General features: G+C 35.2%; 1 protein-coding gene across 1 annotated transcript in view; it reads left to right on the forward strand.

Moving 5' to 3' along the window:
* The window catches only part of TINAG (tubulointerstitial nephritis antigen), a 99,867-nt gene that overhangs the window by 23,242 nt on the left and 63,601 nt on the right, over positions 1-13,024 (forward strand). The window contains exon 5 of the mRNA XM_059178283.1: positions 7,549-7,672. Within this exon, the coding sequence (XP_059034266.1) occupies positions 7,549-7,672 (124 nt within the window). The remainder of the gene's footprint in view (positions 1-7,548; positions 7,673-13,024) is intronic.

Here is a 13,024-nt window from a genome sequence, read left to right on the forward strand (position 1 = left end):
CTCTTTCCATTCCCCTTTTTGAAGGTTTTCTTAGTTTGAGATTGTTTAAAGTGATGTCTTGATTGGACAGTTCTGTTCTAAATGTTTCTACACTAAAAGGGATAAGAACTAGTGGATTAGGGGCGCCTGGGTGGCTCAGTGGGTTAAGCCTCTGCCTTTGGCCCAGGCCATGATCCCAGGGTCCTGGGATCAAGCCCTTCATCGGGCTCTCTGCACAGCAGGGAGCCTGCTCCCCCACCCCCTGCCTGCCTCTCTGCCTACTTGTGATCTCTATCTGTCAAATAAATAAATAGAATCTTAAAAAAAAAAAAAAAAAAGAACTAGTGGATTAATTAACCATTCTCTGGCACTCCATTGAAACTTTGTATGTTGTATGGATAGACTCACAATGGGACTGATTGGGAGCTGACCATCGGAAGGAATGCAGCTCATCACAAGAAATTCAGATTCTGTCTACTGAGCATTTTGTCTTCTTAAACTACAAAATTGGCTATGACATGATTTGGCCCTTATTTCAGTATTTCTCAACATTTGTTCCATGGGCTAGCAATCTGGCAAGATTAGGACTAAAGGTGTCCCATCTGTGGTCAAATAAATTTGTGTAATGGTGCATTATATCTTCACACTAGAGCAGAAGTATATTTAGGGCTCAATCAGAACTTTCTCAGTGTCTCAGAAAGAAAACAATGGAGACAACCAATTATTATGACAGTATGCAAACAAATCTGGCATTGACTGAGGTCCTTTTGAGCCAGCAGAAACATCACCGTTGAAGTCTGTTAATAGGCATGTGTGAGCCAGTGTGTTTACCCAAGTGGGCACCATTCCATTTACCATGAGGAACATAAGCTCTGGAGCCAGTGCACTTGGGGCTCAGTCTGGTTCTTTCACTTATTGCCTCCATTTTCTCCTCTGTGAAATGGTGATGGCAGTAATACCTTGCTCATAAGGTTGTTAGAAGTCCATGAAATGCTGAAAAATAAGTGCTTATTATATACCATACTATATACATATATAACAGAAATGTTATCATACCAAGTTGTTCTTTCTTCTTTGGATTAACCTTGGGAGATTAGTAGGGTCAATTCCCTACTATTCCTTGCTACTAATTTGGTAAGAACTAAATTATCAAAAGCTTCATCACTTGGAGATTTTTATTTCATAAGGAAAATTATAGCTCTGGATTTATTGGCCCTGATGGAGTTTACATATTTCTGGTGAACCTGAAAGTTCTACTATGCTCCTAACTCAAATTAAATCATATCAAATAAAATCAACAGCTTTGTACCTGAGTGTTTTTCCAGGCATAATATTCAAGTGTTTTTGAATTTGGGAGATAACTTTAAGAAGCCTCACTGTGTTATGATCTATTATAAATACTGTGAATATTTTGAATGAAAAATACTATTTTCAAACAGAAATAGGGAAATAAGAGTTCACCTCTATACTTGTCTCAGCTAAAAAAACAGTTTTCAAAATAGTTTTGTTGTTGTTGATTCCCCAGAACAATGAAGTGAACAAAGCTGTTACAGATGTTTTAAAAACTTTTTCATCAACCTTATAGCTTACTAGTATAACATCTTTTCCCAGTCATCCAAGATGTATGATTTTGGTGAGTTTTAGTTAGCATTACTAACACAGGGAAAATAATGTCTTTATGGTTTGTTGGAAGCTAAAGTAAAATATTTTGTGTATTATATAATAACTTTTAAAGCCACCAATCATTGAGAATGAGAAATGGAAATTTATTTAATTGTTTGAATACTTGATCATTGTCTAGACAATATTCAGTATTGACTGACTGTATTTCTTTCTTTTAAAAAATATTTATTTATTTGAGAGAGAAAGCACAAGTGGCAGGGAGGGGGAAAGGGAGAAGCAGATTCCCTGATGAGCAGGGAGCCCTAGGACACCTGGCTTGATCCTGGGGCTTGGGGATCATGACCTGAGCTGAAGGCAGATGCTAACCAACAGAGCCACCCAGGTGCCCTTGGATTTATTTCTCTTGTAATTAGTTATAATAAGAGGAATTGATTTTTCCTTTCTGAAGTATGTTTCAATGATAGCAAGTAGTGAGCGATGAGAAGTACCATTGGAGAAAATCAAAGGGAATATTACCATGTGTAGTTTGTAACCCTCCATAGGCTATTGAAAATTTTTATTTGATTAGAAATAATCTACTTGATTCCAAATATGTTTGTCACCTATGTAAATAGAAGTCTCTGTAGCAAATGAAACACTAAGTAGAAAAGTGAAGGACACAGTTATATGGTTTGGTTCTTTATATACTATGAAACAAAAATGATCATTTTTTCCATAAAAATGATGTTTAGATCCCACATACACAAATGTAGGTAAATGGCATCAAGCTTGAGTAATAACTTAACAAAAATGCAGGTGCCGATGATACTGCAGAAGAAGGGCACAGCCAGATGTCATTGGAGTCTGTTTAAGTGTATATTTTCCTCACTTCATCTCAGAATCTTCTCATCTATGTAGGTAAGGAGCAAGGGACAGATTAGGATGCCAGTTCTTGCTGTCCGTGAATTAAGAATTTTAGAATTCAAAGATCATTAAAACATGTGCTTATGCCTCCTTTCTCTCCTTCCTAGAATGGAACCCCACACCCTTTGAGAAACTTTAGAAAATATGCACCCTGCCTTACTCCTTATTCAGCCGAATTTTTGGCAGAACGAACTCATGGCAGTGTCTTATCTCTCATGTCAGTTTTTGAGTTTTTAGTTCTCAGTTTTATTTTTCTGTACTAGTTGCAATCTGGTGCGTAGCACTGTGGTATAATTGAACATGACTTGAACAACACCGTGGACCTGAATTGATCACTGCAAGGCAAATCTCCAAAAAGAAAAGTGAAAATTTATTTTTTTCCCCTCTCTGTGAATAAATATTTGGGGCTGTGAAAAAGTAGATTCCTGAGATGATTTGGTGTGTTGATAGAACAAGCACCTGTTCCCTGGGTAATTCTCAAACCTGGGTTAGCTAGTCCAGATTACAGTTCTTCCCAGAGCCTGTTCCAGGAAAAACTATTCCTTTGATCTGCTTCACAATCAAAAGGATGTGAAATGAAATGAAACAAGATGAAATAAAATACTTGACATTGGGTCATGAACATTTAAAACTGTGAATATGATTTCCACTTCCTGGAGTCTCACAACACTTAGGTAGGTTGTAAAAAAATATTTCAGTGAGGATGAAAATCTATTTAATTTTCAAAACCAGTGTTTCTCAGAACTGTTAGATTAATCAACTCATTCTTTTGTAATTATCTGTTATAATTCTCCCAGAACTAGTATTCTAAGAAACTCATTTGAGGAAATATCATAGTTCATCAATTTCTAGATGCTTATTGTCTTCACTTCTTTACACCTCTAGAATTGGGATGTTTCTTATATTTGATGGTGTCCTGGATTCAATGAAATATGGTTTTACCCTAGCAAATTTAATGTCAGATATGTGTTCTATTTTAGTTATGATTAAGCTCATCTGAGAGGACAAAAATTCAAAATGATAGTGGCTTCAATAACATTGGAATTGGTCTACCACCAACAAATCTGGAAATAGATGGTCCTCCATTAGAATTGCACTCCATGGTGTTGGAGACTCAGGCTTCTTCCTTTTTGTTGTTCTGTATTCCAGTCTTTATATCCAAGGTCATACCATGGTTCAAGAAGGCTATTCCATGTCTATCTGTAGCTGGAAAATAATTTCTGGTAGCAGGAAAATTTAAAAAAATAAATAAATAAAAAAGAATAAAAGTGAAGTGTCATTTGTCTCTTAAGGAAAGTTTCTCAGAAACTGCCAATGACACTTCTTCTTATATCCCAGGGGCCAGTACTTAGTAAGGTGGCCACACAGAGTATCCAAGAGGAACTGGGCAATGCAGTCATTTTTTTTCGAGCTGTATATGATGAGCTAAAATTGTTATTTCTATGAATAAAGGGAAATCCTATGAAAAGGGGAAGGGTTGGAGAAGAATTAGTACTACCTGCCATAGTATGATCATGAAGTATTGATATTTATAGATTAAGCAAATTATCCCATAAATAGAAACTAGGGAAATATCCAAGTTAACCCTTCCAGAGTTAAAAACATGAAGATGAATATTATTGAAGATAAAAAATTCATTATTCCATTTGCAACCTGAAAATTAATTCTATCCTCTCCAATTAGTTTAGAAGAAATTTAATTTAGAAGTAGTTTAGAAGAAATTTCTTGGTATTCATGGCCTTGGGTTGTGAAGGGCAGAACAAAATGATATTCTCTGTTGAGTTCTTTTGATTCTCGGGTCACTCTGATTATCAAAATTTAAGTGGAGGAAAGCGCAGCCAGAGATAGAGGTAGTCTCACATGGTGGATATTGTGGAGATATGGGCTCTGAGTAAGAATGTCCAGAATGTCAAGAATTTGACTAGAGTGTTCTCAGCTGATCTATGATTATGTTTGTATTACTCTTTCAGAGATTTTGATTCAACTAAATGCAGAAAGTACATTAAAAAATTCTTCAGTGTTCACCATTGTCTTTAATTTTTATATTTGCAATATCTTTAATCTCTAATTTTAAATAGAAGTACTGAAACCAGGAGACTGTTCATATTTAACCTCAAATTTGACTAATGTTAATTTGGAAGTACGGCTAGATGGCTAGATTATGACTGAAATTTTTTGACATTACAGTTGCAATAATTAAAAATGACCATATGCCACAGTGTAAATCCTTTTAAAAATAAATTTGTATCTGGGGCGCCTGGGTGGCTCAGAGGGTTAAGCCTCTGCCCTCGGCTCAGGTCATGATCTCGGTGTCCTGGGATCGAGCCCTACATTGGGCACTCTGCTCAGCAGGGAGCCTTCCTCCTCTCTCTCTCTGCCTGCCTCTCTGCCTACCTGTGATCTCTGTCAAATGAATAAATAAAATCTTAAAAAAATAAATAAATTTGTATCTTATTTAAGCCATTGTCATTTTGAAATTTCTGTCACTCTCAGTTGATACTCTTGATTCTTTTGCTTTATTAATCTATCCTTTGGCATATATTCAAAAGTATGTGTTGAAGCCAAAATTGTGTTACCAGTTCCTAAAAGCTATTATTCCATGATTCTTGCCTTTATTTATAAGCCATTAAAAACACTCTTACTTTACAGGGGCATGCAATAATTATGGAATAATGGGATATAAAATTTGATCTTTATTTACTATGTCAGATTATCTGATATCATAAGGCAAATAAAATTACAAGATAGTATATTCCTGTTGATCTTCAAATCCTATAGGCTTATTTTTAGGAAAAGAGGTATTAAATAAGTGATAAAAATTCAGAAAGATCCAATACATGAACTTTTTGAATTGGACCTGGCTTAGTGGGTTGATAAATGTTTTGCTTGTTATTTCTCTATTATTTCTATTTCCTTATGTTATTAAGAAGGATTAACCATTAGTATTTTTTAAGCAAAAAATCATAAAAACAACAAAAACAGACTGGTATTTATAATTTAATTTAATGCACCTAAGGAGGAAATATTTTTTTAAGAGAGGCAATCAACCAGTTAAGTCTATATTTCTTCATCATTATGAGATATTTATGGAATACCTCCTATGTGCAAAACATTCTGGTAGGTTTTGGCATATGGAAGTCAAATTCTAAATAACTCAACCAGGCTTAAATGTGTTTGAAGTAATAGTTGTATTTTTTATGCTTCAATAGAGTAAAAGGAAAATATCCTAGCTATTTTATTAAATTATAAAGTGATAGCATAACCACCAACACTTCACCTGTTTTCCTGGAAACTTGAGACCACTTAGTACTATAAATATTTAGAAGCACACTGATATGGCAATGATAATGAAACTGGGAGGTATTAGTAATTAACAAGATAGGTGTATTTCCACTGCAGTTGGAAAAGACTCCTTTGGCAGGAGAATGAATCTATCTCTCTGGAGCTAACTCTTCTGAGCAGTCAATTTATTCTGCTCCAACTGTAGGTTTCAGCAGTGTAGTCAGTCTCATGACTTACAGACCTAACATCACCTGCATTTCCGCATATCATGGATTTCCACAATACTGCTCCTAAAGGTGTCATGTAGGCACTCTACTGTGATCTACTTGACATTTTCTATACTTTTCTTCCATCATCTAAATAACAGTGTTTTCAGTAGTGGAACTCAGGATTTAATAACTTTCTTACTGGGTGATAATAATCTCTTTAAATCAAAACTAAACTCTCTCATTAAAATTCAAATTTATAAATATTTTGGAGGCATATCTTTTCAAGCCGATGTGTAAATTCCAAATCTTCCTTTAGTCTCTGAAGCAATTATATACTTGTCAGAAGTAATTTTGTTTGCAAGATACTGGATCAGTAGCCCAACTTGTTTAATGGAATGCATAATCATTAAACTTTTAAGCAGGTAAACTTTTAGCTTTTATGGACATTTGACTTCTGTTGCAAAATATCAGTGTATTTCTAATAAAGAAGGAAATGATAAATGGAGCTTAGTGTTAAGAATTCTAAAACCTGGGTCTGGTTTCATGGGTATTTCTTATTTAACCTTGATTTCATTTAACTTTTAGAAGTTTGTTTCCTCATTCATAAAGTAGAGTAAATGATATTTGCCATGATTATATAACATAGAGCTATCAAGAAGATAAAATGTTGAGAAAAAAAGAAAATCTTAAAGCACTCTCAAAACTGATGTATGTGAATGTGTGTATAATTGATAAAAATTAGTAAACAATTTTTATTTTGTTTGAGTTATTATTTATGGAAGTGAAAGTTATCACTTTTTAGAAAAATTTGGGGAAAAAAACAGGGTATGGTGTTTGAGATCTTCTTTGAGTGACTTGAACGAAGCAAGGCCCATAACATTTAATTTACCTTCTTGGAAAGACAGTAGGTGAAACAGATTCTATCAGGACTTGAACATGGTTCTCTGAAGACATAATGGTATTGTACATTTGGCATTCCACAAAAGCCCCTTTTGATCTTCAATGATATTTATAATATCAACCAATTCATCCTAGTTTTTTTCGTAATGGCCAGGGTAAGTTTGGTTCTTCCTGGATTTCCAAGGGTAGTAATGCATAGTTGCTACAGATGCATTGTTTCAAAATTAATTTCATACAGAGTCACACTCTCTAATGTAAGAAGGGACATAAAAGTAAATGTTATTTCTGAGAAGTAAATGTTATTTCTGAGACCAATTTTAATAACCATATTGTTTTTCATATGGGTGATGATCCAAACTCTGATTCAAGATGATAGAAACATTGACTAAAATTATTGTGTTGTATGCTAATCTCTCCAAAATTCTACATCTTGTTCTTAAGATTTTGTTCTATGTTAGGATTCCCTGCATTGAATTATTTTTAAATGTATATGAAATAGAAATCCTACACTATTAATACCTTTCAAGATGTCATCAGAAAACATGAATGTATAAAAAATAATGATAAACATTATAAAAAGCCTTGACACATTCTTATAATAGTTATTGGGATACATTTGAAGAAATCTGACATGTCTGCTTCTCTTCTTTAGGCTTCTTTACCTGCAACAACTGATCTTCCAGAGTTTTTTATTGCTTCTTATAAATGGCCTGGATGGACCCATGGCCCATTGGATCAAAAAAATTGTGCTGCATCATGGGCATTTTCTACTGCAAGTAATAAAGTCATTTTAGTTACTTCCTTGTAATTCTCCCTTTAAGTCAAGATTCTGGGATAGTAATTAAAAAAGATTTTGAAATTTAGAATATTTCAATATTAACATTTGGCCAATTAAAATAAAATCATATTCAGACCAGAGAAAGCAGCCTTAACATTATATAAAAATTCCATTTTCACTCTGAAAATTCATCTTGATTTTTAGGGTATAATTTTAAATGGAGAATAAATCAAAAGAGCAACAAAGAAAAGTTACCAAAATTTTTTTGTCATTTGAGTTAAAGCCAGATGATAAGAGTATAAGGTATGTTTTCATTCATAATATTATCTGTAATACTAATATGAAATTACACATACCTATATAATTCATATATTCTTTTTCCTTTACAAATTTGCAAAAAAAAAGTCTTATTAAACTACTTTGATGTAAAGAAATACTTCAGAACAAGATAATAATGGATTAAATGGGTTTTTATCATTTAGATGAAAGCAAATTTGTAGCTTTTGACTCTAAAATGGTTGAGTAGCTTCTAAATTAGTATTGCTGTTACTTCAAAAGGGTAAGGAATACTACTTTTATAGTTACTTTCATAAAAGTTCACAAGTCAAATAAATCAATACTCAAGTTAATCTTAAGTTTTGGTCTCTAAGGTATCCTCAAAGGAATGTTAATTATATTGCATGCAGCAAATAACTTAAGTCTAACATGATGTTGATTGGTTACTATCAAAGGTCTTCATTAAACTATGTTCTAGGCTTTGAAGGTAAAATTTCAAGAGTGCTCAGAATTCTAAATTCTGAGCACAGAAAACATTGTAAAATAGGTACATAGGTTTACAGAGATGCCAAGCTCTGAAGGGTAATACTATTTTACACAGAATAGTGCTGATTATACTTGTCTAAATATCATTGCTTCATAAAATAAGCTAGTTTGTTTTAGAAATGATGACTTTGGCCAAGCTTACCCCGGAATGACTTTATCTACTAAGTCTATTCTACTTCCTACTCCTCTAAAACAAATGCTTTCTGGATTTCTGATATTTGATCACTTTTTTTTTTTTATTTTTTTTATTTTTTTTTTATTATTATTTTTTTTTTATAATTTTTTTATTTTTTATAAACATATATTTTTATCCCCAGGGGTACAGGTCTGTGAATCACCAGGTTTACACACTTCACAGCACTCACCAAATCACATGCCCTCCCCAATGTCCATAATCCCAACCCCTTCTCCCAAACCCCCTCCCCTCGGCAACCCTCAGTTTGTTTTGTGAGATTAAGAGTCACTTATGGTTTCTCTCCCTCCCAATCCCATCTTGTTTCATTTATTCTTCTTCTACCCACTTAAGCCTCCATGTTGCATCACCACTTCCTCATATCAGGGAGATCATATGATAGTTGTCTTTCTCTGCTTGACTTATTTCGCTAAGCATGATACGCTCTAGTTCCATCCATGTTGTTGCAAATGGCAAGATTTCATTTCTTTTGATGGCTGCATAGTATTCCATTGTGTATATATACCACATCTTCTTGATCCATTCATCTGTTGATGGGCATCTAGGTTCTTTCCATAGTTTGGCTATTGTGGACATTGCTGCTATAAACATTCGGGTGCATGTGCCCCTTTGGATCACTACATTTGTATCTTTAGGGTAAATACCCAGTAGTGCAATTGCTGGGTCATAGGGCAGTTCTATTTTCAACATTTTGAGGAACCTCCATGCTGTTTTCCAGAGTGGCTGCACCAGCTTGCATTCCCACCAACAGTGTAGGAGGGTTCCCCTTTCTCCGCATCCTTGCCAGCATCTGTCATTTCCTGACTTGTTGATTTTAGCCATTCTGACTGGTGTGAGGTGATATCTCATTGTGGTTTTGATTTGTATTTCCCTGATGCCGAGTGATATGGAGCACTTTTTCATGTGTCTGTTGGCCATCTGGATGTCTTCTTTGCAGAAATGTCTGTTCATGTCCTCTGCCCATTTCTTGATTGGATTATTTGTTCTTTGGGTGTTGAGTTTGCTAAGTTCTTTATAGATTCTGGACACTAGTCCTTTATCTGATATGTCGTTTGCAAATATCTTCTCCCATTCTGTCAGTTGTCTTTTGATTTTGTTAACTGTTTCCTTTGCTGTGCAAAAGCTTTTGATCTTGATGAAATCCCAGTAGTTCATTTTTTCCCTTGCTTCCCTTTCCTTTTGCGTTGTTCCTAGGAAGATGTTGCTGCGGCAGAGGTCGAAGAGGTTGCTGCCCGTGTTCTCCTCAAGGATTTTGATGGATTCCTTTCGTACATTGAGGTCCTTCATCCATTTTGAGTCTATTTTTGTGTGTGGTGTAAGGAAATGGTCCAATTTCATTTTTCTGCATGTGGCTGTCCAAATTTCCCAGCACCATTTATTGAAAAGGCTGTCTTTTTTCCATTGGACATTCTTTCCTGCTTTGTCGAAGATTAGTTGACCATAGATTTGAGGGTCTATTTCTGGGCTCTCTATTCTGTTCCATTGATCTATGTGTCTGTTTTTGTGCCAGTACCATGCTGTCTTGATGATGACAGCTTTGTAATAGAGCCTGAAGTCCGAAATTGTGATGCCACCAACGTTGGCTTTCTTTTTCAATATCCCTTTGGCTATTCGAGGTCTTTTCTGGTTCCATATAAATTTTAGCATTATTTGTTCCATTTCTTTGAAAAAGATGGATGGTACTTTGATAGGAATTGCATTAAATGTGTAAATTGCTTTAGGTAGCATAGACATTTTCACAATATTTATTCTTCCAATCCAGGAGCATGGCACATTTTTCCATTTCTTTGTGTCTTCCTCAATTTCTTTCATGAGTACTTTATAGTTTTCTGAGTATAGATTCTGTGTCTCCTTGGTTAGGTTTATTCCTAGGTATCTTATGGTTTTGGATGCAATTGTTAATGGGATTGACTCCTTAATATCTCTTTCTTCTGTCTTGCTGTTGGTGTAGAGAAATGCAACTGATTTCTGTGCATTGATTTTATATCCTGACACTTTACTGAATTCCTGTATAAGATCTAGCAGTTTTGGAGTGGAGTCTTTTGGGTTTTCCACATATAGTATCATATCATCTGCGAAGAGTGATAATTTGACTTCTTCTTTGCCGATTTGGATGCCTTTAATTTCCTTTTGTTGTCTGATTGCTGAGGCTAGGACCTCTAGTACGATGTTGAATAGCAGTGGTGATAATGGATATCCCTGCCGTGTTCCTGACCTTAGCGGAAAAGCTTTCAGTTTTTCTCCATTGAGAATGATATTTGCGGTGGGTTTTTCATAGATGGCTTTGATGATATTGAGGTATGCGCCCTCTATCCCTACACTTTGAAGAGTTTTGATCAGGAAAGGATGTTGTACTTTGTCAAATGCTTTTTCAGCATCTATTGAGAGTATCATATGGTTCTTGTTCTTTCTTTTATTGATGTGTTGTATCACATTGACTGATTTGCGGATGTTGAACCAACCTTGCAGCCCTGGAATAAATCCCACTTGGTCGTGGTGAATAATCCTTTTAATGTACTGTTGAATCCTATTGGCTAGTATTTTGTTGAGTATTTTCGCATCTGTGTTCATCAAGGATATCGGTCTATAGCTCTCTTTTTTGGTGGGATCCTTGTCTGGTTTTGGGATCAAGGTGATGCTGGCCTCATAAAATGAGTTTGGAAGTTTTCCTTCCATTTCTATTTTTTGGAACAGTTTCAGGAGAATAGGAATTAGTTCTTCTTTAAATGTTTGGTAGAATTCCCCCGGGAAGCCGTCTGGCCCTGGGCTTTTGTTTGTTTGGAGATTTTTAATGACTGTTTCAATCTCCTTACTGGTTATGGGTCTGTTCAGGCTTTCTATTTCTTCCTGGCTCAGTTGTGGTAGTTTATATGTTTCTAGGAATGCATCCATTTCTTCCAGATTGTCAAATTTATTGCCGTAGAGTTGCTCATAGTATGTTCTTATAATAGTTTGTATTTCTTTGATGTTAGTTGTGATCTCTCCTCTTTCATTCATGATTTTATTTATTTGGGTCCTTTCTCTTTTCTTTTTGATAAGTCGGGCCAGGGGTTTATCAATTTTATTAATTCTTTCAAAGAACCAACTCCTGGTTTCGTTGATTTGTTCTATTGTTTTTTTGGTTTCTATTTCATTGATTTCTGCTCTGATCTTTATGATTTCTCTTCTCCTGCTGGGCTTAGGGTTTCTTTCTTGTTCTTTCTCCAGCTCCTTTAGGTGTAGGGTTAGGTTGTGTACCTGAGACCTTTCTTGTTTCTTGAGAAAGGCTTGTACCGCTATATATTTTCCTCTCAGGACTGCCTTTGTTGTGTCCCACAGATTTTGAACCGTTGTATTTTCATTATCATTTGTTTCCATGATTTTTTTCAATTCTTCTTTAATTTCCCGGTTGACCCATTCATTCTTTAGAAGGATACTGTTTAGTCTCCATGTATTTGGGTTCTTTCCAAACTTCCTTTTGTGGTTGAGTTCTAGCTTTAGAGCATTGTGGTCTGAAAATATGCAGGGAATGATCCCAATCTTTTGATACCGGTTGAGTCCTGATTTAGGACCGAGGATGTGATCTATTCTGGAGAATGTTCCATGTGCACTAGAGAAGAATGTGTATTCTGTTGCTTTGGGATGAAATGTTCTGAATATATCTGTGATGTCCATCTGGTCCAGTGTGTCGTTTAAGGCCTTTATTTCCTTGCTGATCTTTTGCTTGGATGACCTGTCCATTTCAGTGAGGGGAGTGTTAAAGTCCCCTACTATTATTGTATTATTGTTGATGTGTTTCTTTGATTTTGTTATTAATTGGTTTATATAGTTGGCTGCTCCCACGTTGGGGGCATAGATATTTAAAATTGTTAAATCTTCTTGTTGGACAGACCCTTTGAGTATGATATAGTGTCCTTCCTCATCTCTTATTATAGTCTTTGGCTTAAAATCTAATTGATCTGATATAAGGATTGCCACTCCTGCTTTCTTCTGATGTCCATTAGCATGGTAAATTCTTTTCCACCCCCTCACTTTAAATCTGGAGGTGTCTTCGGGCTTAAAATGTGTTTCTTGGAGGCAACATATAGATGGGCTTTGTTTTTTTATCCATTCTGATACCCTGTGTCTTTTGACAGGGGCATTTAGCCCATTAACATTCAGGGTAACTATTGAGAGATATGAATTTAGTGCCATTGTATTGCCTGTAAGGTGACTGTTACTGTATATGGTCTCTGTTCCTTTCTGATCTACCACTTGTAGGCTCTCTCTTTGCTTAGAGGACCCCTTTCAATATTTCCTGTAGAGCTGGTTTGGTATTTGCAAATTCTTTCAGTTGTTGTTTGTCCTGGAAGCTTT

This window comes from Mustela lutreola, chromosome 6, assembly GCF_030435805.1.
Source record: "Mustela lutreola isolate mMusLut2 chromosome 6, mMusLut2.pri, whole genome shotgun sequence".
NCBI classification, from domain to species: domain Eukaryota; kingdom Metazoa; phylum Chordata; class Mammalia; order Carnivora; family Mustelidae; genus Mustela; species Mustela lutreola.